The 26,706-nt window shown below is 38.1% G+C and overlaps 2 protein-coding genes across 3 annotated transcripts in view; one reads left to right on the top strand and one right to left on the bottom strand.

Moving 5' to 3' along the window:
• The window catches only part of CCDC146 (coiled-coil domain containing 146), a 193,294-nt gene that overhangs the window by 49,873 nt on the left and 116,715 nt on the right, over positions 1 to 26,706 (bottom strand). The window lies entirely within an intron of this gene.
• Positions 17,227 to 23,504, top strand: FGL2 (fibrinogen like 2). The gene is made up of 2 exons (XM_084897840.1): positions 17,227 to 17,894; positions 20,231 to 23,504. Exons 1-2 carry the CDS (start codon positions 17,288 to 17,290, stop codon positions 20,935 to 20,937), a joined length of 1,314 nt encoding a protein of 437 aa, XP_084753966.1. The 5' UTR covers positions 17,227 to 17,287; the 3' UTR covers positions 20,938 to 23,504.

The raw sequence follows: 26,706 nt of genomic DNA, 5'->3' as shown, positions 1-26,706 counted from the left end.
TGTAAGACTTCGAAGTTAAGTCTCAATAATTTTAAGATAACATGTACGGCCAACTTAGGTCAAAAGCATGTCTAAGTACATACGTGCTAATGAGCAGTATTGCTTTAAAAATCCGTATTTGCCCCAGTAAAACTGCAATTGCTTGAAGTTTTAACAATTATTGAACCCTGTTTAACATGACTTCCCCCTGCTTCGAAAGGTCTTGGGGAGCGTTGGTAGTGGCTTGGAGTGGCTGTAAGCCTGGAAAGGCAGGAAACAGGCCAGATGGAAACCCAGTGGCCTCTTCAAAGGGTGAATCTCACCACACCAAAGCCACGAGGGCTGTTGAGACAAGCGTCAGGAGAGTGTCAGAGTCAGGAAACAGAGCCAGGTTAAAGCCAGTGAGTCACTAAAGTCACAAGACAGGAACCAGAAGAATAGGCGTGGGGGCAGGATTTGCAGAATAACTGTGCTGCCAGTTGACTCTGACCGTTTAGCTGTCAGTCCTTCACTTGCACAAGGCCCACCACCACTAGGGCATCTCTAAAATGCTGGAGTGTGCTTAGGCAGTGAGAAACCTAAATGGATCTGGGACCCTTAGAGACCACAGCATCTCCCGCACAAGGATTACTAACGTCTGAAGATGCCACTGCTGGTTCATTGTTTCTCATTGACCTGTCCTGACCCTGTCCTACGGGTCTGTCTCTGGCTGACCTCAGAGAGCAGGGGGCTGGATCCCTGGGACTGGCTGCTTCCTATGTGCTGAGTAGGTGTGGGTGCCCACCTTTCAGACATCCTCCTGGGTGCTGAGGGAACCACCACTCTTCTCCAGCCACTACCCACAACAGAGAAACCCGGGGCCTCTGGTGCCCACCTTCCTGTTTGGAGGATGCTTCTTCCCACAGTACTATTTCCAGTATTCATGAGTAACTATTGACTTAGCATACATGTGTCCGGGAAGCTGTGCCTCCCAGCAGTGTGGCGTGGCAGCACTACACTCCACTTCCCCTTGTAGCAGGCAGATGGTATGGACAACAAAGCCTTTCGCTGCTGGTCACAGAAGTGTTCTTTAAAAAAGAACAAAAACTCAAAATTCAGCTTGGGCTTCCCCACGGATACCGTAAAATGGAAAGTTGGGACCAGCGTATGGGGATGTTCGAGTTCCATTCTTGCTAATTCCTGGCAGCATATTTAGACAAGCTGTTTAATTTTTTTTTTTTTTTAGTTTATTTCTAAGTAGATTATTTCTTCTTTATTAGGTTATAAATTAAATTGTTGTGTTTTTTTTTTCAATTTCATTTTTGGATTGTTTATTGCTAGCATGTAGAAGCCATTCCATTTTGTTAACTAAAATTATTAACCATGAGAATAAAGGCTAATCCTCATAATCCCAGCGTAAGCCTTTCTTCAGATGTTTCAGTTAGGGCAGAGTATCTTTGACTCTCTTGTTCACTTGATGTATCCTAAGTATCTAGAAGACTGCATGACATTAAGGTACTAAAAATATTTAATGAATGAGGAATATGTTATACCTTCCTCAATTGTGTTGAAATCATGCTCACACATCTGTCCACTACAGAAGAAGCTCTCTGAAGGCTGGGGTCATTTTAGTGTCCAAGAAGCTTTCATAGTACATGGTATACAGCAGGTGCTTAACACATGTCTGAAGAATCTATCAGTATCTAGCAAAGTGGAGTGTGGCATGAAGGGTAGAGCATATCACAGAAGGCAGTCTCAAAGTATGGCTTCCCATTTCCTCAGGTGCATGTGAATTGGGCCAGAATGATCATTAAGGACATCGATCAAAGAATATAAAGAAGTCAGCCTAGAAGGAACACATGCAGCCTGAAGGGTGTGTATGTATGTGTATGTGTATGTGTGAGTGTGCACATGTGAAACTTAGGAGGACATAAACCTCATGCTGACTGTGCGAGATTTGTGGATTGGCTTATTGTATATTACTCATTCCCTATGCAGGTTGGGGTGGACTACAAAGAGCCTCTGAATGGAAAACTTGTCAGACATTTTCTCTTGACAGCTTGCCACCCAGGGAAGGTACTTAACATGATCTGCTTTTCAAGGATACTTAACTCGGCCCATAGTTCCACAACATAAATAACTGCTACAGGTGGGTGGGCCAAATTTCAGATTCAGAGAGATGCAAATTCATCAATAAACCAGAAAATCCAATATCTAAATATTTGAATCCCAACAAAAACTCTTCAAAGGGCAAGATAATAGAAATTTTAAATAACTAAATGTGTATTATAAAAGTTACATTTAAACCTAAAATTAGATCCTCAGAATCTTTTAACTTATGAACTAATATGAACCAATTACTCACATTATAAATGTCTTGAATTACCATAATGAATGGTAACAGCTTGATGGCTGTTACTCATGGCAATTATATAACAGATTATTCTGGAATTTCCTCAGAAAAGGGTGGAATATTCAGAAATTAACAACTTTCCAAGAAATCTGGTTTTTATGATATTTGGAGACATAGTTCTTTAGCTTGTCTTGGTTTTTGAGAAAGTGGAGAAAACTATATAATATCTACTAAGACTTTTTTTCACTTGATACCAACTTTAATACCCAAGTAAAGTAAAATAAAAATTTTAAAAGGCTTAAAAATAGATTCTAACAAACATTTCACCAAACACAGCTGTTTCTAGTTCACTAAGTTAAATATTACAAAATATCTTAATGTGCTTTCTGGCAAACATAAATAGCATAATTTCATGGAAATACCTCATTTCCAGTTATTCATAATAAGTTGTAACAGTTTAGGGATATGTAACTATTTCTACAGATTTCTATATCAGAAAAAGGAGGAAAGATACTACCTAAATCTCTTAAAATATGTAAGATAGACTAATCCATGCTATAAGAGTATATTTCATGCCAGAGACTATAAACTAGCAGCCATTCTGCAGATATTTTTAGTATGCACAATTAAAAATTGGTGTATTTGCCATTAAAAATCTGACTGTCAGCCTCTCTTGAAAAATTATTAGATGTTATAACACCGGATTCACATTCTAACTTGACAGCAATTAATTGGCAATTAGCTGAGACTGACTTCAGAGTTACTTTAAAAGGGCTGCCCCATGAGGGCACGTATGGGAATGGGGTGGGGGTGGGGGGGACAATGGTAAGATATGTGCACATATAATACCATAATTTAAAAAAATAAATAAATAAAAGGGCTGCACCTTTTAAAAGGAGCATAGTCTACCACACCCATTCAGCATAAATGCCATGTACTAACATAACACCCAGGCTGTTTCCCTCATTTATGTTACTTTTATGGACCTTGTAGGCATTTGAAATTGGGACCCTGATATACACCATGTATATTTAAAGGTATAAAATATTCAATTGATTGAGAGAATGACTCCACATATAAAATTCTTGCACAGACTTTTTGGAATGCCATGTTCTTCAGTGTTGTATCTGTCCCTTGCCTATCTCTGTACTTTCCTTAGCGTAAGGGTGTATGACTGCACCTGTAATGTTTTAAAGTTTCTGAGATTTTCTTACTGTTTTTCCATGCTAGCTTTAGATAGTTTTATGAAAAGATCAGATAAAATGAGTCTGATACTTTTTTTTTACTAACTGAAATATTTAAAAGTTATTTAAATTGAAATATTTTGTTACTTGGGTATTTAAATGTATTTTCAATTTAAAAAAAAAAGAACAAAAACAAACAAACAAAAACACACACACACACCATGAAACAAAATATAACCTGAAAAGACTATGAAGACTCGGAAAAAAATGTGTCAGTCAGCTAAATTTTGTTGGGGCTTGAAAACAGGAAACATTCAGTTAACATAAAGAACTTTTTCTTCCCTAGGAACTAATGTTCCCTTTGGCTCTGTACTTTACGAGCTCTGACAAAAAAAGCAAAATTGTAATTTGTAAGGGAAGTGCAGATAAATTCTGGACAACTTACCCCAGCAGTTATCGTTTTAGTAGGGGTTTGAGCTAAACAGGAAGTGAGCATCCAGTAATATAGTCCAATAAATAAATCATTTCCAGGCAGATTAATCACTAGCGCACTAGAGATTCTAAGAGGGGCGTTGTCAATATAAAAATAACTTATTCGGAAATAGCATAATTTATGACTTCTGGTAAAATGGAAGACTGGAAGTTTTATTAAAGTGGGGACTACGTCCATCTTTCCCATTGTTACATTGCTAAAGTCTAGCCCACGTGCCACTCCTAAGAACTTGTTGAGTAAGTGAAAGGAAGAGTACACGAGCGTGTTTAGCAAATAAGTCATTCAATAGATATTTACTAAATAACTCATGAAATAAAGTTATTCAATATACACTTATCAAATGAACACACAAAAAGTACAAATTAATTCTTCTCTTATATCTTATTGAAAGTAATGATTGACATTTATTTATTCATTAAATGATATTTATTGTGTTAAGTACTTTTGTATGTTGTTACTGTTGAGTAACTTGAGCAATATCATAAAGCTAGGGAGAGTCTTTGTAGGAATTTGACTATGACCCTATTCTCTTTCTCATTTCCCCCCAATATTTATTCCCAATATTTCTTTTTTTTAATAAATTCTTTATTGTTTAAAGTATTACATATAGTATTACATAAGTCCCCTTTCCCCCATGGACCTCTCCCTGGACACACACCCCCTTCCCCGGCACATGCCCTCACCCCCCTGCTATCTGTGTCCATTGGTTGTGCTTAGATGCATGCATGTAAGTCCTTTGGTTGATCTGTTAAACCTCCCTCCACCCCCAACCCCTGCCTTCCCTCTGAAGTTTGGCAGTATGCTCAATGCTTCTCTATCTCTAGATCTGTGTTTGTTCATCAGTTTATGTTGTTCATTATATTCCACAAATGAATTGAGATCATGTGATATTTATCTTTCTCTGACGGGCTTATTTCACTTAGCATAATGCTCTTCATGTCCATCCATGCTGTTGCAAATGGTAAGAGTTCTTTCTTTTCTACAGCAGCATAGTACTCCATTGTGTAGATGTACTAACTTTCCTAATCCACTCATCTGTTGATGGGCACTTGGGTTGTTTCCAAATCTTAGCTTTTGTAAATTGTGCTGCTATGAACATAGAGGTGCAGATGTCCTTTCTGCTTGGTGTTTCTAATTTCTTGGAATATATTCCTAGAAGTGGGATTACTGGGTCAAATGGGAGTTCCATTTTTAATTTTCTGAGGAAACTCCATACTGTTTTTCACAGTGGCTGCATCAGTCTGCAATCTTACCAGCAGTGCACAAGGGTTCCTTTTTCTCCACATCCTCACCAGCACTTTCGTTTGTTGATTGGTTGATGACAGCCATTCTGACAGGTGTGAGATAGTATCTCATTGTTTTGATTTGCATCTCTCGGATGATTACTGAATTTGAGCATGTTTTCATGTCTCTTGGTCTTCTGTATGTCCACTTTCAAAGGTGTCTATTTAAGTCCTTTGCCCATTTTTTGATTGGGTGGTTTATCTTTCTTTTGTTAAGACGTATGCGTCCAAAATTAAAAAGAAATAAACCTCTCATCTTTGGAGGATAGTAACAATTAAGCATTTTGAAAACTGGTATATCAAGGGAATAAATCAAGTATTTGTCATGACTCTCCTGCACGAACTGCACCTCAGAGTAGCCAAATAATTGGTGAAAGGAAGGTTCACTTTTTAGAAGAATTCTAATTAATAAACAAAGAAGCAATGATAACATTACAAAATTATCATTTTGCAATCCCTAATGAATGGATCCAGACAAGAATCATCAATGGCCAGTGACCTCAACAAAAGGGAGAAAACCAGTATTATGTGCCTCTGAATGAAACTATATGGCACCATTTAGATAGAAAGTGGTCTTGCCTAATGCCTCCCACTCCACCATGTACACACCTATTTCAATGTGACTCAGATTAAGCCTCTATGAAAGTAAAGGACAAATATTGTATGATTTCACTCATACGAGGTACCTAGAATAATCAAATCCATAGAGACAAAAAGTAGAGCAGTGGTTACCAGCAGATGGGACCTGGGAAGTTCATGTTTAATGGCTGCAGACTGATAAAAGAGTTCTGGAGATAAATAGCACTGATGGCTGATAGCAATGTGAATGTACTTAATGCCACTGAACTGTTTACTTTAAAATGGTTAAAATGAGACCTTATTGATATTTAACAACAATAAAAAGGTAGTAGGATTTCAGTTATATGCATTTCTAATCTTTTTTTTTTTTTACAATGAGAAAGAATTTTATTTGTATTAGAAAATAATTTTTTTTCAGAAAAAATATATTTTAAAAAAAATGTGTCACAGGCTTTCTAGAATTCAGCTCTGGGCAGAGTGGGGCACAGGATGTTTTTTTTTTTAATTATTATTCCAAGAATTTTTACTCTAAGCCAGACAGCTCATATAAGCAAAAATATCAAAGGGCAAATCGAAAAAATTTATAGAGACATAGTAGCATATATTGGAGAGATTGTCTGAAGCATCTTCATGTACAGAGAGGTATGTGAATAGTATGAGGGAACTCCCAATTATTTTGAAAGACCTGAAGAAACTGTGTTGATTTCTAAAATCCCAGGCACATTGTGCTAGAAAAGCTTTAACATGGGTAAACTCTACTTTAGTGGCATGTTTTCTATAGTCAGTGACGAATTACGGGTACTATAGAGGTCAATCTAGAGTGGGTGGGCTGGGACGAGGAGTCTGAGCAAACTTTGTCAGGCTTGGACAGGTCTTCTAGGCTTTCCTCAGATCTGCTTACTCAGCTGCAAAACGAAGGGGCTGGTCTCCTGAGCTTTTATGGCTTCATGAAGGATAAACTTGGAATCGCTGTTTAACATTAAAATTGTTTTAGTAAACTCTAAATTCTCTTTGTTCCAGATATGTTATGCTAATTACTGGAATATATATCTAGTACAGTCAACTTCCAACTGACAATGCTATTTTGCTCTTTGTTGTAGTACTGGTGTTTTAAGATATAAGAAACTAAGAAAAATTACAATAAATTGTTAAGAAAGCAAATATTTGCGCAACAAAACTCCCTCAAACATTTGGAAATTGGGTATGTTGGCCAAAATCTAACACTGTTTATAAAGTTACGCTGTTAGGAACTGTGTATGTCCTAAAAATGTATTTTACTTTATGGATGGACAATAGAAGAATGCAATCTGAAGCATGACTGGCCATTGTCAAAATGATGGAGCAGGCATTTATCTTTGATGGCCTAATGCTCTGACACTTATAATGCACTCTAACTTTGTTCTTTCCATATCCACTCTGGAACACAAAAGTCCTATAAAATTAGCTTTACACATGGCCTTAATGTCTGGTGGTGCAGCTCATATCATCATTCAGTTTCTCTCCCTCCTCCCCTTGAGTCTCTTTTCTGTTTCTTTGTCATCTTTATCCCACCACTTTCATCTCTTTGGGCTCCCTTTCATTCCTCTACAGACACTATATTCCTGTCTTCTGTGTTTGGGTGGGAATTATGAGAGAAGATGGGCCACAGAACAAGCAGCAGATGCTGGCTATTTGTGGCGTGGTGAGGAAGAACAACTTAAACTTGGCCTCCATTCTCCAAGTCAGGCCAGGCTCCTCCTTTCGTGCCTTAGAAAAGAGAAAGTAAAATCTCCAGATCCATACGATTTTAAGTTGCTAAAAAGCAACTTCTTCCTCCTCCTTACCCTCACTGCTTCACACTGCAGAAGCAAAGATATAAAAAGGAGGGGAGAACAGTGAGAACAGCAACTGTTTAAAAAAAAAAAAAAAGGCTTAATATACAAGGTGGGGCAAAGTAGGTTTATAGTTGTGATAGGTGAAACCGAGTTTATTATTGTATTATTTATTAATTACTGTATTGTTTTTCATACAAACAACTGTAAACTTACTATTGCCTACCCTGTATTTACCTCATAAATGCTAATATTTTCAGTGCTACAGCTTTTGTCTTTATTCTGCAGAACCTGCAGTTTATTGAATTAATAAACCCTACATTCATTATATTCATTTTAGACTGAGGGAAGTTACGCACGCCATTCATTATGAGATAAGATTTATTTTTAAGAGTTCCTTTCTTTCTAAACACTTCCTTTTTTTTGCTTTGTAAATGGGAGATTTTGGAGAGATGGTAGTTAGAAATGTGGGTTAAGGGGCTAAGAAATAAAACTAATAAAGGAGAGAAACAGGAAGCTTTCATCTCTACCTAGGCAGCATATATCCAACATAGCAGTAGTTGTTTATGGTCTAAGTTGAATAAAAGCACACAAAACTATAAAAGTTTCCATTTCAGAGTTAACAAAAGGAGAGGCTAACTGGGAGGGAAAGAGGGGTTCAGAAAAGGCCTTGGTGTGCATACTGAACCCCCTCTAAGGCCAAAGACATTGCCTCTGCCCAAGGCTGGATCTGGCTTGAAACACATTGCTCTACAACTTAACGCTCCGCTAAGTGAGGGACATGTCTGTTTTTTCACCCTTGCCATTCCCAGGGGGAGGTACAGAGCATGGTTCAATAAATGCAAAATAAGTACACACTGAATGAAGGAATGCCTCGAATGGGGTAGATCTTTATAATCTTTCACAGGGATGAATTATTTAATTAAAGGACAGTCTATGCTTATATTTACATTTTAATGATTTGCTTTGCTATTACAGTAGGTGGCTTTAGTTAATAATATTTAGAGTCATAAACTCCTGCAAAGGATCTTAAAGACCTCTAACCTGACCTTCTCATATTATAGATGAGAAAACTAAGGCCTAGTTAAATGGTTAGATAGTGGAAGATTCCTCACTGAAAACATGGGTTCCATGATCACCATCCTATGGCTCTTTTTGAGACGGTCACAGTAATGAATGAAGATTTATTTTAAATTTATGTTTATATGCTTGTGTGTCTATTTTGTCATCTTTTTCTGCAACAACAGTTGTTGAAGCTAAACTTTGTATCACTTGTAAAAACACCTGCCATGCCATTTATACATATAAACATGATAAAAAATAATACATAAGTCCAGGAAATATGTGATAAATAATCATAGATACTTTAAAATAAGGACCAAGCAACTTAACATCCTTTGATAATGATCATGAAGTGGTTTCTTCTGCTCTGAAGTTTTCACCGAAAAGAACAGGAAATTACTCAGATCATAGATATTATCAAACTAAAAGCAGAAAAAGAAATAAACAAATTGATATTATACTTTAGAATGCTATACTCAAACCATGTAGAAAGATTTCCTTAAAAGAACTTGGATAATGACCTATCAGTGTATTTCAATGTTTGCTATTAACACCCATTTCATAAATTTTCTTTAGTTACCAACACAATAGAAATCACCTTTAAATTAACATTTATTGAGAGTTCACATGCTGACATATATATTTCATAAGATAAACTCGAGTCCTTTAAAAACATGATTCAAAGAGAGCAAGGACAGTCATTTAAGACATACATTCATCATGAAATTATTCAATTAGCATGGAGTTGGTTGAATATTTTCACTTTTCCATAATAATTTAAGATGTACACTATTCTTATGAAGGGTAATATTAAAATAAATTCTTAAGGTATATATTGTTTCAACTTATTCTTATATAATTACAGCAGATATATATTATATAACATATAATGTATATAAATATAATATGTTATATAGTATGTAAATTCATATTTACATATTAAAGAATTCAAAGCTATGGATTTTGTAATAATATAGAGTTGATCCTCATTATTTATGAATTCTGTATTTATCAATTCATCTGCTCATTAAAATTTGTAATCCCAAGATAATACTTGTGGGCTTTTGAGATAATTTGTAGACATGTGTAGGGTGGTTGAAAATTTGGTAGCCCAATAGCTGGAAACACACATTTCCAGCTAAGCTCAAAAAAGGCAACACTCTATCTTGCTTTAGCTCTCATACTGTAAAGAAGTGTCCTTGTTGTAGTCTAAGTTTAACTTTTTTTATTCTTGTGCTTTTTGTTGTTGATTTCACTGTTTAAAATGGCTCCTGAGCTTAGCAATAAAGTGCTGTCTAGTGTTGATAAGTACAAGAAGGTTGCAATGTGTCTTATGGAGAAAACACACATTAGGTAAGCTTCCTTTTCCTTCAGGCATGAGTTATAGCTCTGTTGGTTATGAGTTCCATGTTAATAAATCAAAAATAGCTGTGGCAGATGTTGTTCAGTGTTTAGAGCATCGGCCTGTGTTACAAAGCATCTTGGCTTTGATTCCTGGTTAAGGGAATGTACCTGGGTTGCAGGTTCATTCCCCAGCCTCAGTCTGGGTGCCTGCAGGAGGCAACCAATCAATGTATCTCTCTTACACTGATGTTTCTCTTTCTCTCACTCACTCCTCTCCCCCATCTTCCCTCCCTCCTTTCCATTCTCTCTCAATGAAAAAAATACCCTTTGGTGAGGATTAACAAAAACCAAACCAAAACAAAAATCAACAATATTCTTTTTTACCCTTTTTTATTTTTAAATTACAATTGGCATATGCTATATAATAAAAGGGTAATATGCAAATTGACCCTAACAGCAGAATGACCGGTCGCTATGATGCCCACTGACCACCAGGAGGAAGATACTCAATGAAGTAGCTACACCCCTGGTGATCAGTGTGCTTCCATAGGGTGAGCACTGCTCAGCCAGAAGCTGGCTCATGGCTGGCCAAGCTTTGTTTCCATTTTCATGAAATATCATCTTGATTGTAGGTCCTTGCTTTTCATTGCTTTGAATATTTCATGCCAATCCCTTCTGGTTTGCAAAGTTTCTTTTGAGAAATCCACTGACAGTCTTATGGAAGCTCTCTTGTAGGTAACTAACTGCTTTTTCCTTGATTCTCTTAAGATTCTCTTTTTGTCTTTAACTCTTGGCATTTTAATTATGTTGTGTCTTTGGGTTCATCTTGTTTGGGACTCTCTGAACTTCCTGGACTTGTTTGTCTATTTCCTTTACCAAGTTGGGGATGTTTTCTGTCATTTTTTCAAGTAGGTTTCTGATTTCTTCCTCTTTCTTCTCCTTTTTGGCATTGCCATGATACAAATATTGGTACTCTTGAAGTTGTCCCAGAAGCTCCTTACACTATCCTCCTTTTTCGAAATTCTTTTTTTCTTTTTCCTGTTCTAATTGGGTGTTTTCTGCTTCTTATCTTTTAAATTGCTGGTTTGATTCTCTGCTTCATCTTCTCAACTGTTGACTTCCTGTAATGTATTACTCATTTTAATCAGTGTATTCTTCATTTCTGACTCGTTCTTTTTACAGTTTCCATATCCTTTTTTTTATGCTGTTGAAGTTCTGACTAAAATCCTTGAGCTTCTGTATAACCATTGTTTTGAACTTTGCATCTAGTAGTTTGCTTGCCTCCATTTCATTTAGTTTTTGTTTGTTTGTTTTTTTCTGAGGTTTCTTGTGTTCTTTCATTTGGGACCTGTTTCTTTGTCACATCATTTTAGCTGCTTCCCTGTATTTGTTTCCTTATGAGTAGGTGCCCTGTAGGGCCTAGTGGCACAGCCTCCCCAGTCACCAAAGTGGAATGCCCTAGGTGTGGTCCCTGTGTGGGGTGTGTGAACTGTCCTTTTGAGCCTTGACTTTGTTGTCATGTCACTAGAGGGGTTGGCCCCCAGATACCAATTGGCTGCAAGGACCAACCTGGACTACAGCAGAGGAGCTGTTGTGCAGGGACTGACCCTGTGGAACAGGACTTGCTTCAGTGGGCTTTGGTTCCCACTGAGTCCGCTCCTTGAGAATATCACTGGTGAAGGTGGTTGGGTTGTACTTGGATGTGGGATGGTGGTTTGAAGCTGTCTAGGGAAATGCAAGATCAGATACTGCCTATGTCCTGCCTGGGCCACCTGGCATAAACTGACCTGCAAAAGGATGCTACTTGTGTTGGGCTTGGAAGTTCTCACAGTGAGGCCAAGCTGTGAACAAATGCTGGCTGCTGCTAGTACCACTTAACAAATGGTACAAGGTGTACAGCACATGTGTCAAACACAAGGCCCGTGGGCCAAATCCAGCCCGCCAGGCCTTGCAATGTGGCCCACACCGCGCTGTCATCACTGCACTCCGCTGTCAGTTTATGACATTGTCAGTTTATGACTGTTCAGTAAACCATTCGGCCCGCGATTTAGGCTGGATTTTAGATTTTGGCCCCTTCTCTGATTGAGTTCGACATCCCTAGTGTACAGAGATCTGATGCTGCTTGTTTGAGAGCTTTTAGGAAAGTCTGAAGCATGAGCCAAGAGAGGCCTTTTGTATGGAAAAGCCACTGGACATGGCTTGGGTGGGCTTGGTGAGGAACTGGTAGACAGGTCAAAGAAACTAACAACTATTTTAGTTTCAACCAAAATTAAGCAATTCTTAATCTCTCTATGTGTTGTATTTTTGTTTAAAGTTCAGCATTTTGTTTAAGATTATTTTCATGAAAGTTGTAATGAACAACAACTAAAACGTCTAAGGAATATTAACGTAAACAATTAAAATTTACTTTTGGAATCTCTTCCAAAAATAGTAAATACAGATCCTCCTTTGAATATACTCTGTATAAGAAAAAAGATTAAAGAAGTCTGAATACATTGTGAATGTGAATATAGATGGATGAAAGTAATTTTATCATCAGGCTTATAGAAACAAATCTTGTTACTTTGAAATCCCACTATATTGGTATTAAATAACTTATTTAGGTCTGAAAAACAAATCTGTAAATGGGAATAATGTGTTAGTTCTATGTTGGGGCAGATCAGTAGGTAGTATTAGGAGTCAGGGGAGATTGCACATAAGAAAATGCAGAAAGTTTTCCTGTAAGAGGAAGGAGGCAAAGGTCAAGGCAAGAGGGTAGAAATCTATACTCCCCAACCTACTGCTCCCTCTCTGCTCTCACTGCCATAACATTACTTCAACCAGAGTCATATTTCACAGTTCTCTCTCAACTCTCGCTCCTTTTCTTCCATCTCTCATCACTTATCAGATCCTATGGCTTCTATCACTCTTTACAATAATGTCCGCAACCCTTTTACCACTCCTCCTGCCACCACACTAATACCTCTCACTATTTCCTGCTGGTTGCTAGCAGAAGACTCATTCCTAAAAAATTGTCCTAGAAAATAAGAGGTTTCTATTGTTAATTAATGTTTGAAAAAATGCAGCATACATCACTTTCCTCTTGGCGATCCATATACACATTAGCATAAGACTGATATTTTTCAGAGGGTACTTGTCCTGGAACTGTTTTCATATAACCTTCATCAGCATGTAGTCACTCATGTTAGGAAACAATGGCTAGGAGTATTTAAGGAGCCTGTAGACTGCTCTCTTTGTCTAATCTTTCCCTTTGCCAATGCATCTAGTATTTCACCGATGAATTAATTTCTCTGAAGTGCATAACTGATTATATTATTCCTTTGCTCAGAAACCTTCAGTGGTTTCCCACGGATCCAAGTAGTGATTAAATTTAAATCAAACTTCCTTCTTCTTCCAGTCTTTTAAAAAATTAAGTTGTTTTATCTTCATTTTATTCAGTATGTTTACATCAGTTTTATACAATTTTTTAAACTTTCTGATGAAAAGTATCTATTTAGTCTCCTAATTTTATTTCTCTCCCCTTTCCCACTTTTAAGCTATAACACTCCCCTGTTGTGAGAGGAGGAATAAACGATTAAGAGAAATTTTAAAAGAAAGAGAATGATGGTAATATAGGTGATATAAAAATCCTATATAATAAAAGGCTAATATGCAAATTGTACCTTGACTGGAAATTCAACCAGGAGTTAGACCAGTGGGCAGTTCTTCCCCCCTTTAATCCCTCCCACCCCCCTTTCACCAGCCTGGCCTGATCAACCCCAATTGGGGCAAGCCAGCCAGACCCTACCTGTGCACAAATTCATGCACTGGGCCTCTAGTATTTTATAAAGTAGAAGCATAAAACAAAATTAAATTAAATTTAAATCTAAGCAGTGATTAAACAAATTTAAGCACCAGGCTCTCTATAACACACTGCCACTATGCCTGGATATGTGGCATAGGAGAAAAGACATGAACTTTGGAATCAGCCCCAGGTTCAAGCTCCAACTCTGTGTCTTAAATACTGTAAAACCAGAGGCAAGTCAAGGATTGCTTTGAGGTTTTTTGTTGTTTTATTTTTCTCATCTGCAAGTACATGTAGAGATGGGAGGATATAGTGAGATCATTTTTGTGAAAGCTTCTTGCACTAATTATAGCACACCACTCTCTGGCCCCTTGGGTTATAAATCACTAGGCAGACTGAGCCTCTTTCATTTGGTAGTCACTTAGTGTCTGCCTGGAGTAAGTGATTATCTAAATTGAGAGCCCAGAGGATCATCTATCAGTGTCAACAAAAAATGATTAATAAGCAGTTCTCTGTTTTTATTTGGGGATTTTTTTTATGGGTCCTGAGGGAACAGGAGCTAGTTCCACAGCATAATCAACCTTTTCAAGTGAGACGGTGCCATTTGTCCTTGGTAAAGTGGGGGTGTGCAGGGCTCAAGAATTAGCAGTAGTGCTAGGAAAGCAAATCCTGGATTCAAGCACATGAAACAAAAGCCCATTACAAGAGCCAGAAAGCTTCTCTTTGGTTAGATTTAGAAATGTTTAAAAAGTGTTTCTGATTTACCTGATTGTCCCACAAGAAACTACAAGGTCCTCAATACACCTTCCTAAGAAGGGAAAGGGATTTTTGTATGATTTGTTCTCTAGTGTAGCCTCAGTGCCTGGGTAGTCTTGCATGTAGATGGTGCTCAGTTAATATGATGTCTGGATGGATGGATAAACGAATGAATGAACAAATGGAAGAGGCCATGGCTTACATCTTCTATATGTTCTAGCATAGGTCCGAGAGCACAGAAGATCCTTAATAAATTCTTGACTGGGTAAATATATGGATTTATATATACCCTAGTCAGTCAAGGGCATTTAGTAATGTATCTTAAACTAAACATTATTCCAATGTATTTCTACTTTATACAATATTATTACATAATATCTAATTCTCTATATTCTTTTTCTTTTAAAATAATACTTTGTTTTATGCTTCTACTTTATAAAATACTAGAGGCCCAGTGCATGAATTTGTGCACAGGTGGGATCTGGCTGGCTCGCTCCAATTGGGGTTGATCGGGCCAGGCTGGCGGTGGGGGGTGGGGGGGAGAGGGCGTGATGTAGTGGGGGAGGAGATACCCCCTGGTCTAACTCCTGGTTGAACTTCCAGTCAAGGGGACAATTTGCACATTAGCCTTTTATTATATAGGATTTTTATATCATCTATATTATCATCATTCTCTTTCTTTTAAAATTTCTCTTAATCATTTATTTCTCCTCTCACAACAGGAGAGTGTTACAGCTTGAAAGTGGGTAAGGGGAGAGAAATAAAATTAGGAGACTAAATAGATACTTTTCATCAGAAAGTTTAAAAAAATTGTATAAAACTGATGTAAACATACTGAATAAAATGAAGAGAAAACAACTTAATTTTTAAAAAACTGGAAGAAGAAGAAGAAGAAGGAAAAATGAGGCATAGGGTGTGCAGAACATGTCTGACAAATTTATTTGGAAAGAATGTTACTATTATACACACTTCTTTTTTCCCCCTGAAGCACTCCACTCAAAGGTTTTTATAACTCTCATTCCTGTATGAGGGAAGAATAGCCAAATTCCTCCTTCACAGCTACAAGACCCAAGACTCAGTAAAGTTAATAATCTATCTATCTGATAAGAGGTAGATCCAGGGGAGGGATCCAGGTCTCCTAAGTATTCAGGAGCAAATACAGCTGTGGAATGTAAAGTGAACCTGACACAGTTAGAGAACATGAATAGGGTCATTTGGCTGGAATGAAGAGGGTACATAGGAAAGTCAATTCAAGAAATAAATATGAGATAGATTACAGAGTACCTTAAGTGACATAATATAAAGAATTTGGATTTTTATCCACATCAGTCATTTTGAAATTATTTTTAAAGCAATAAAAGCCTTTTTTAAAAAAATAAGAAATCTGCCGAAACTGGTTTGGCTCAATGGATAGAGCGTCGGTCTGCGGACTGAAAGGTCCCAGGTTCGATTCCGGTCAGGGGCATGTACCTTGGTTGCGGGCACATCCCCGGCAGGGGGTGTGCAGGAGGCAGCTGGTCGATGTTTCTCTTTCATTGACATTTCTAGCTCTTTATCTCTCTTCCTTCCTCTCTGTGGAAAATCAATAAAATATATATATTTAAAAAAAAATCTTATGTGAGATGCCAATATGCAAAACAAATGAAAAGAAAGTGGTTTCTCCAGATGGTGCCATTCCTCCTTCTTGCCCTTGGCCTCTGAGGAGAAAAGTTTAAAAAAATATGAAACTGGGAAGTCTGAAAAGATGTGTTACACCAAGAGGCATAGAGAGCAGGTGAATGGGGCCCAAGATAGAGGTAGGATTCACAGAGCGGGGCAGCCAGTGGCAAGGGGAGGCAAAGATGCCTGGAGACAGAAGAATCGGAGCAGAGGGGGGCTCAGTTCAAAGACGTACACTTGGGCAGCTCTGGGAGATGACAACATAACCTCACAGAGGAGAAGGGGCAAAGGAAGAGGCTGCTGGTTTCGTTGAAAGACAATGATGTACTTTTAAGTGTGTGTTAGCCATTTCTGCTACACTCTGTTATGGTCAAAGTAATGAAAAGCAGCTCTCCCCTCCTCCCCCCCACTCCCCACCAGTTTTCTTCCCTTTTTTAAATGGCCCAAGGCACAAGTCAGAAGGATGCACTTCGTTATATTAAAAAAAAAAAATTTTTTTTTTTTTTAAAGATTTCACCTGCATGTCCAATATGAGGAAAACGCAGGGTCCTCCATGCCAGGCACTCAAAAGGACAAAGGACTATTTCTGTCTTTGTCAATATTTCTGTTCTTCGGGTAGTGTGAGTTACTAGGACTTCATCTGTATCTTAAAAATAATCTCTCTTTTTTTTTTCTAGTGGAGTTCAGCACAATGAAACATTCCCTTCGAGCATAATTAATTTGAAATACAAGATTTTTCTTGTGCTTTTATCAAACAAACGAGGAGAGTAACACGTGTTCAGAGGGTGCATCCAAACCAGCTCACCGGGATCCCCAGGAGCATCCTTTGGGAATAAGGAACAGTTTCTGGCAAACCGAGGTGGCCCCGGGCAACTCTCCTCTGAGTTTCTGAAACTTGTGATGCAAGCGCTCCCGCCCTTTTCTGACAGCAGAAAGCCTGAGTCAGGCGCCCCGCGGCCGCCCTTTAAAAACAGCACCAGCCCCACACGCCGCCTCACTTCCCCGCCGGGCGAGCGCCAAGATGCAGCTGGCCACCTGGTGCTGCCTGAGCTCCGCGGCCTTCCTCGCTGCTTGCACTTGTCTGGCGGCGGCGGCGAACAATAATGACACAGAAGAGATTCAAGACGGACCGGCCAAGGACGCCTCCTGCCCCGTGAGGCTGGAGAGCAGAGGGAAGTGCGAGGAGGATGCAGGCGGCGAGTGCGCCTACCAGGTGAGCCTGCCCCCGCTGACGGTGCAGCTCCCCAAGCACTTGGGCAGGATGGAGGAGGTGATCAAAGAAGTCCAGAGCCTCAAGGAGATAGTCAGCAGCCTGAAGAAGTGCTGCCAGGACAGCAAGCTGCAGGCTGATGACAACCGAGACCCCGGCGCGGGAGGCCCGGGGGAGGCGGACGACAACAGAGTGACTGAGCTGGAGGGCGAGGTGACCAAGCTGTCCTCCGATCTCAAGAACGCCAAGGAGGAGATCGACGTGCTGCAGGGCCGCCTGGAGAAGCTGAGCCTCGTCAACATGAACAACGTGGAAAACTACGTGGACAGCAAAGTGGCCAACCTGACGTTTGTGGTCAACAGTTTGGATGGGAAGTGTTCCAAGTGTCCCAGTCAGGAACAGATACAGTCACGTCCACGTATGTATCGTAACCATTCTCTTTATCCTTTGTTCAGGAATGTACCGTAGCTAGACCATAGTTATAAACATTAACCCGAGCAAGGAAGTGACATAAAACGACCCATTAAATAAATGAAGCCTTTTGTTCATCCAGGTAGTGGGGTGGGGCGGGGGAGAGAGAATGAATATCTTTGCAAATGTGTGACCGTAGAAATGGTAGTTAACAAAAATCACGACTAGTTCTGTAGCCATTAGAAAGCACTTTCAACTTCAAAGCACTTTTGCTGGTGTCAAAGTCACATATCAACTGTGTAGAGAAATAGAATTTTTTTTTTTTTTTTAACACTTCAGTGCATTTAACTTATTTCGTTAGGGAAGTGCTTGAAAGCATAGAGACAAGGCAGTATTTGCGGTTGTACTCTGTTCATTGAAAATCAGTTTCTTATGGTCTGCTGGCTGCTTCTTCTCATGTAGCAAGAGGAGATCTTTGAAAGACCTTGGCAAGTAATCTGCAGTAGCAACCCCAAATACCTAGTGAAAACGGGAGACGTTATAGATGGAGTAGAAGCAGTCCTATGGTTTCCTGTGTGGGTAAAACTTTTTGCTTTGAGACCTGGTGACACAAAAACATGGTAAGGGGGAGACTTGGAAGGCCACGAAGGGAAGGAATACGTTCTCGTTGCTTCCCCTCTTTTACCTTAAACTAGAATTCAAACGTATAACAGCAGAACCCATCCTCACCATCCCGGTTACCCGAATTAACTTTAACAAATGTATGTCAAAGGTAACGAACCTAACTGCCCACTCTGCCCACGAGCCAGCTGTGGCACTGGTTCCTCCAAACCCTGGCTTTGCAGCTGAGTTGCCGGGGCCACAGCTGCTGATGGTTTTGTTACACTTTGGAAAGCCATCTGTGCGTTAGGTCTAGGGCTTACCATGAGCGTGAGGTTGAAGGGACATGGTGCCTTAGGGCAGGGTCACGTTCATTTGGAACCAGTACCTCCTGCTCCGTCCCCAGGGACTCTGCCCGTGAAGACAGGTGGGGTTTTCAGGAGCTCTGTTGCTAATGCACTAGGCAGCTCCCCTCTGAAGTTGCCCTACACACTGCAAGGCAGAGAGGTAGATGACATCCTTGGGCACACATTAGACTCTCTTGTCTTTTATTTTTTACTAAAAGTTTTGGGAAAATATCAGAATAGTTTGAATTCTAAATACACATGAATAGGTTTATTATGCCTCAGAGTGGTTTATACAGGGTGCCCTCCAAAAATGTATACACACACGTTAGCAGCTGATGGCTCAGCTGATGTTTCTGTCTTTTCAGATTTAACCCATTGGAATTATTATAATTATTCAAAGTGTGTATACATTTTTTTGGGGGGGGGGGAACAGCCTATATTAAACTTAATTTACCTGGCATGGATTTTTATAAAAATTATCTGGGAGTAAATATCTGTATTGGATTCCTACAGAACCATGCTACCTAATTATTATTTTTATTCTAAACATAATCAATTGTCATTCCTTTCTACAAACCGAATATATGAAACATGGCTAAATACTTTCCTTGGGTAATAAATTCAAAATAAGAATATTGGAATATTATTGAAAATATTTCCTTTTAACTTGAGCTTCTTTTTTAAGCTTCTTTGTTTAGTGGTCAAGCAAGTAAAATAAATGTGAACATATGATCAGTGTGCACACTGAAATTTTAACACGTCATTGGGAACATATCTCATAACACTTTTTAACAGCAGAGGCTATGGGCCCCTTTGGGTGAAGGAAAGAGAAGTTATGATTCCTCTGTAAGCATGGATCAGGGAAGCTGGAATCTTCTGACTTTCAGGACCATTAGTGTAGTGGCTACAAGAACAAGCTGTGCAGCCAGCCAGAACTCAGTCCTGACGCTGCCACTCAATGCTTCTGTGAACCTGGGCAAGCCACTGATCCTCTCTGAATGTAAAAGTTGTCACCAGCAGATTTGCAATAATATCTACATCATAAGGATCATGTGCAGATTAAGTGTAAAAATGCTATCAAGCCTTTGGCAGAATGCCTATTGAGACTAAATTCTTAAAACTATTATTTTTATTTCTTCTTATTTGTTGTTGATTGTTGTCGATGTCAGTATTATTATCAACCAAGAGTATGTTGTCTGCTTTGTAACACCAGATTCTTTTTCGGAGGCCTTGACAAGCATTTGCTAAACAGTTTCAATTAAGTTTAGCAGAGCAAGGTTCCATTCTCGCCATGGATGGAGCTGTCAGACTGCTTTCATAGATACACAGAATTCTTCAGATGCATGATTTTTTTTTTTTAACAAAATCCAATGTCTTTCTTTTCTCCCCCCTTCAGTACAACATCTAATATATAAGGACTGCTCCGAATACTACACGATAGGCAAAAGAAGCAGTGAGAGCTACAGAGTCACACCGGACCCCAAATATAGCAGCTTCGAAGTTCTCTGTGACATGGAGACCATGGGGGGAGGCTGGACAGTGCTGCAGGCACGTCTCGATGGAAGCACCAGCTTCAACAAAACATGGCAAGACTACAAAGTGGGCTTTGGGAACCTCAGGAAAGAATTTTGGCTGGGGAATGACAAAATTCACCTTCTGACCAAGAGTAACGAGATGATCCTAAGGATAGATCTTGAAGACTTTAATGGTGTCAAACTCTATGCCTTGTACGATCAGTTTTATGTGGCCAATGAGTTTCTCAAGTACCGTTTACACGTTGGTAACTATAACGGCACAGCCGGAGATGCCTTACATTTCAGCAAACACTACAACCATGACATGAAGTTTTTCACCACCCCAGACAGAGACAACGATCGATATCCCTCTGGGAACTGTGGGCTCTACTACAGTTCCGGCTGGTGGTTTGATGCATGCCTTTCTGCAAACTTAAATGGCAAATATTATCACCAAAAGTACAGAGGTGTCCGTAATGGCATTTTCTGGGGCACTTGGCCTGGTATGAGTGAGGCACAGCCTGGCGGCTATAAGTTCTCCTTCAAAAAGGCCAAGATGATGATCAGACCCAAGCACTTCAAGCCATAAATCACGAATGCTCATTCCTCTGAGTATTCAGTACCTAATAGGGCAGTTAGTTCCTTTTTGTATTTCTTTTCCATGGTTACACACCTATCTCTGAACATTGGGTTCTTAATGCTACACAGCATCTGAAATAAAGCTAAACAATATACACACTTTAAAGGAGTCCTTTGTTGCTGTTATGCTAAAGAGCACTTGCAAGCACCAAGGAATACTGAGAATTACATATTAGGTTTATAATTATCTTAATTTCTATTAATTAAAAAGTTTTCTATTAATTGCATTACTTGCTATAATTTAAAAATAATTGTTTATTCAGTAGGCTAGATTGTACACACAAGTAATTTGTATTTTGGCTATGACAAACACTTCTGAGGGTATATCATTCTTTTACAGCTATAAAGAGTTATTTTGGGTATTTATTTATATGTAAATGCCCTAATCCTCGTCCTGAGATAAACTTCTTCAATTTATGGCATTTACCTTTGGTCAGAAAGACCATATAGCATTTTAGTTCCCGGGCAAATTAATGATGTTCAGGTACTCCATGAAATGTAAAATATTTGTTATTTAAAATATTAAAAAATGTGGCATTCAGAAAATTAATTTTAACATTATGACCATGGTTTAAAGGTAATTCATTCACAGTTGTTTTTTTTATTTTATATTTTAGATGTTTTATGGTGAAAATTGCTCTAACATAAATATTATCTTCCTTTACTCTCTATGCCTAATAGTTTTTAAAATTGCTCACTACTGTGCAAGACTACTGGTAAGCTTTCTTTAGAAGAGGTTGGTGTTGGTGAAGAATGAAGCATTTATGTATAGTCTATAATGCTCTGAAGGCCAGTTTTATATCCAAAGCAGTAATAGCTTTAAAGCTAAGTTTTATAGGATAAATAGATAAGCCTATTTATAAAAAGCTTATGAATTTTGATATATATAGAACAGTAGTTCCAATAGTATGTATTTTAATCCTAACTGATGTATTGGTTATTTTACTATCAGAAGGATTCAAATAAAGATGTTTATTTTTTTAATCAATCAAAAGTATCTGGTCTTTTATAATTAATTAATTCTGGAATGCAAATATCATACTCAAAATATTATAAAATAATGTGTTAAGTTTCATCATTGTAAAAAGGGATCATGTCAGAGAGAACAGTAGTATTCTGCTGCATATTTAAAAATACTCTAGAATAAAATCTGAAATACTCATTGTATGTGAGTCATAGAAATACATGCAAGCTTTCATTGCTAGTGTCTGTTTCTACTATGGTAACCAAGATTTTAAAATATATTCACAAAGATGCATCTTTACTCATTATTTGAAAATGATTAGGTAACAAGTTAACTTTTCAAGTATTACCCTTTACAGAAACTTTTAATCAAAAAGAAGCAAAAATCCTTTTAATAATATATAAGATATGGAGTTTTTAGGTAAACATGATGAAAATTAAGTTATTATGAATACAATTAAAATGTTAAAGAGAAATACAAGTAGAATTAAGTTATGATCAAAATGTATTACTATATAGTATACCAAAATCGGTAACTGTCTACTATTTCAAAGGCTGCGTATCTACCCAATAGGATACCAAATACAAATGTTGTAACTGATTTACTCTTTATCTTCCTCTTCTGTGTTTTTTTTTAAATGAACATTTTAATATCATACAAGGTATTTATTACAGATAAGGGCATTTTGATTCACTATATACAATTATCAATATTTGTATATGTTTAAATAAATTTAAATTTCTATGATAAAAAATGGACTCTTCACAGAACACAGTTCTAAAGAAAAATAGCTCATATAGTCAATGTGCACTGATTTAATGGGAAGTAGGTATCATTTCAGGAAAATCTGCATATAATTCATTAGTGCATGTAAATATTCAAAAGCTATCATTCTATCTTTCCACTCTTATTTCAAAGGATCAAAATATTATTTTCCATTATACTTGATGGTACTTTTCTAATAAAAAATTCTGTAACATAGAAATTCCTTTTTAAAATCATTTCATGCTACGTATTATTAAATATATTTTAGATTTTTATAATCTTTAACATGTTGGTATCTATAAGAGTCTTTTGACTTAACTATTAAAAAGAAAGATAACTATTTACTAATATTCATTAATGTTCATAAACGTGGATTTACTATTAACAATATATTATTATAGTCTATTTTAGAGTCTTGTCTTGGTTCCATTTTAATGGCCAATATTTGTTATCTTAAGTAAGACTATTTCTGAGCTTTACCATTTTTTGGAAATAGAATCTAAAACTAATTCCAAGTGGAACGGATTCACTCATTTTAGAGGAGAAAAGAAATCAAATTATTCTGATAAACATTAATGCTCCAAGGAAATAATGACAGATCCGTTTAATGGATAGAGAGCTTAAATATGCAAAGCATAGAAGATATTCTAGTAACAATATTTGCTGGTCCTTATGGGTAATGCCATCACAAGAAGATCTTGTTTATAATTCTTATTTTTCTTTATGTACAAATAAATTTGTTTCATGTCTTTCAAAAACTCTGTAAAATACAAGAGTTAATCTTCCTATCTATTTGTTTCTTCAATGTGAAAATATTAAACATTATTGTCTGTGAAATAATATTTATATATTTACTCTTGTCTGAAAAGTTGCATAACGTTTACCTAACTGGACAATATCTTTGACTCAAGACCTTAATGAGTGCTATTTTACTAACAGGAAGACAGAGGCAGTTACAGGAACACCATTATCTTATTTCCCTCTATTAGAACACTGTTGACACAGTTGAAATACAAAAGTTTCAGTTTTATTTTGAGGCATTCAACTCCATCTCCACCTTTTCCATCATTGATGTGGCTTCTCCGGTTCAGCCCTCATCATATCCTCAGGATAACTCAAATGCTTCTGAACAGTAACCTGTGCCTCCAGTTTCAATCTATTCCAATCTGTCCTCCATATCCCTGCCAGAGGGACTGTGCAAAAAACGCAGTTCTGATCATGTAATTGTCCTGCTTAGAACCTTTCAGCAACTCATTTCCTACACATTAAAACCCAGCAAATAAGCCCCTTCCTGAACTGGTTTCTCCCTACCTTTTCCGTGACCTTTTCCACCTCTACTCACACTCCTGCCACACTCAATGCTGTGTTCTGGAGCAAACCATGTTCTCTCATATTTTCATGACTGTGCAAACTATTGCCTTGGTTTAGGTAGAATGCCGTCCACAACCTCAGCTGAGTTTTATCTTCTCGCCTATGATTTAAGAGCAGGGACCCAGGAGCCACACTTGCTATGTTTGAATTTTAGCTCCCCCTTTTGCAAGCTGTGTAATCACATGCAAAGTCAATCTCACTGTTCTTCGGTCTCTTCAAGGATAAAATGGGGACAACAGCAGAATTTTCCTGTTAGAGTTATTGAGAGGATTGAATGAGATAACATATGTAAATCACTCAGAACGTACATATGTACCATCATCATCATCATCATCCTAAATAATTATCTCTTCTGGGCAGTCTCCTCTGAAGACATGAGAAGGAGTTTGATATTCTCCTCTTTTGCCCTATACCAGTGGTTAGCAAACTCATTAGTCAACAACAGAGCCAAATATCAACAGTACAACGATTGAAATTTCTTTTGAGAGCCAAATATTTTAAACCTAAACTTCTAACGCCACTTCTTCAAAATAGACTCACCCAGGCCGTGGTATTTTGTGGAAGAGCCACACTCAAGGGGCCAAAGAGCCGCATGTTGTCGCAGTTTGCCGACCACTGCCCTTTACCATTGTAATACAATCAAATCTCACTTCTCAAATGTCTCCCATCTAACAATTTGGTTCTCAGCCAAGTTGTTCACACAAAAAATGTCTCAGTTGGATAGCCAAACTTTAAGATTGGACCTGACAATAACTTAGCATGACAAAAAGTCTCTCTAAGGCAACAAAACAAAGGAAAGAATGCTATTGTTGCTGGCCAAAATCAATGACTAGCAAAATTTTAAAATATGGAGGCCATCAAGAGTGCCAATGTTGCTAAGGGCATGAAAGAAACAATGATCACAGGCAATTAAAGAGGTAGAAAAACTGTTGTTGATTCAGATAAACATAAAGCAGTTAGCTGGTGACAGCGTTTCCAAAGCAGTGATATATGAACAAGTGAAGATGCTACATGCTGACCTGAAAGACACCCCTGGAAGGAAAGCTGAATGTGATTCCTTTAAGGCCAGTAGGGGGTGGTTTGGTAAACTTAAGTGTTTATTTATAGATTAAACAGAACATTAAACATGTACTGTATATAAGAGAGGTTAAAATAGAATCATTTGGGGGTCTGGAATGGAATAATTCAATTTACGTTATTTCTAATGGGAAAAAAATGATTTGGTTTTTGGACAAATTCCTTCTTGAACAGCCTTCCAGAACAAATTAAGTCTGAGAACTGAGGTTCCACTGTATTCTTTCTTATATATCACATTATTCAACAGTTGTGTAGGTTTTACTCTGAAATCAATCTGTTTGTCTAGGATGTAAAGGAAATTTGAGATAGGAATGCTGTTATTTAAAGTGGTTCATGAATTCATTAGCATAGAGGAGGGATATAGTCTAAAGAAGCCAGAGTTATAGTTGGGGAATGAGTGGGGTCTTTCAAATCAGAGGATTTGGCAGATGGTACATACTGGGGAGAAGTGATTGAAGCCAGGGGAAAATATGGCAAGAGAGATCGAATATAAACTACAGGATTGGGTACGGGAAAAATGGCAAACTATTTAGAAGGGGTTCTGGAACTGAAGAAGGCTAGTAAGAATCTAATAAAATTCCCTGGCAAGTGGAATGAGGAAACTGACACAAATGGCTGAACAAATGGTTGGAGTAGCTGAGCAACTAATAGCCAGCCAACCCTCCCTACCCAAAGATACTAAGAGCAGATGGAGAAAATTGAGACAAATGGTTGAACAAATGGCCAGAATAGCTAAGCAATTAATGGCCAGCTAATAAATAAATCACAAGACCCTATTCTTCCTAACCAAAGATGCCTAAAAGCAAATGGTTTAAATTGCCTTAGGGAGAAAGATAACAAAACAAAACAAAACAAAACAAAAAAACCAGAGCCAGCCTAATCCAAGATAGAGGTGAAACTAACCAGAGAATGACCCCTGAACCAACTATATGCTCCTTTTGCTACATCAGCATTCTAAATGACACACCTGGAGAGCTAAAGAATATTCTGTGAGATCCTCCCCTGGGACCTCCTTAAAATTCCTGCCTATAGAAAATACATAAAACCCCCAGGACCCAGGTTGCCAGCATATGCTCTTCTTTGAGCACTAAGCATGCCCAGCCTCTACCCTCCCTCTCTTTCCTCTGGTGAGTACTTTGCTTCTATCCTATTCTCTAAGGGTCTCAATGAGACCTGCACCCAGGGGAGCAATGGGCAGCAGCAGCTCATCCCAGGATTACTTATGCCTTGATCCTGTCTCCAGAACCCTTCCTTAGCTTGACTCCCCAAGATCTAATAAACTTACTTTCAATTTCATCTGGGCTCATGTCTTAAAAATTTCCTGTGCTAATCAAGAACCTGGAGGTTTCCTGACACTCAACAGGTCCCAGATCCTGCTGGAGCAGGGCCGGCTCCCAGTCTGATAACAGCCTCTGGATACATGTCATGGGTACATGGCTGTTCTGGACTGTGATTGTCCTAGCTGAGTTTCTAAAGAAAAAAAAAAAAGTATTTCCACACTTCTTATACTATATTGTAACCTTGAAACTAATTTTTAATCTC

The sequence above is a fragment of the Pipistrellus hanaki genome (genome assembly GCF_964339955.1).
Source record: "Pipistrellus hanaki genome assembly, chromosome: 10".
Lineage (NCBI taxonomy): Eukaryota > Metazoa > Chordata > Mammalia > Chiroptera > Vespertilionidae > Pipistrellus > Pipistrellus hanaki.
Note: the sequence above shows the minus strand (reverse complement) of the source record. Positions and strands in the feature narration are given on the sequence as shown.

What these genes read in the sequence shown, in the direction of transcription:
- FGL2 (XM_084897840.1), top strand. Translation starts at nt 17,288, where the DNA reads ATGCAGCTGGCCACCTGGTGCTGCCTGAGCTCCGCGGCCTTCCTCGCT. An exon ending in ACAGATACAGTCACGTCCAC is followed by an intron (nt 17,895 to 20,230) that starts GTATGTATCGTA and finishes TCCCCCCTTCAG; the next exon opens with TACAACATCTAATATATAAG.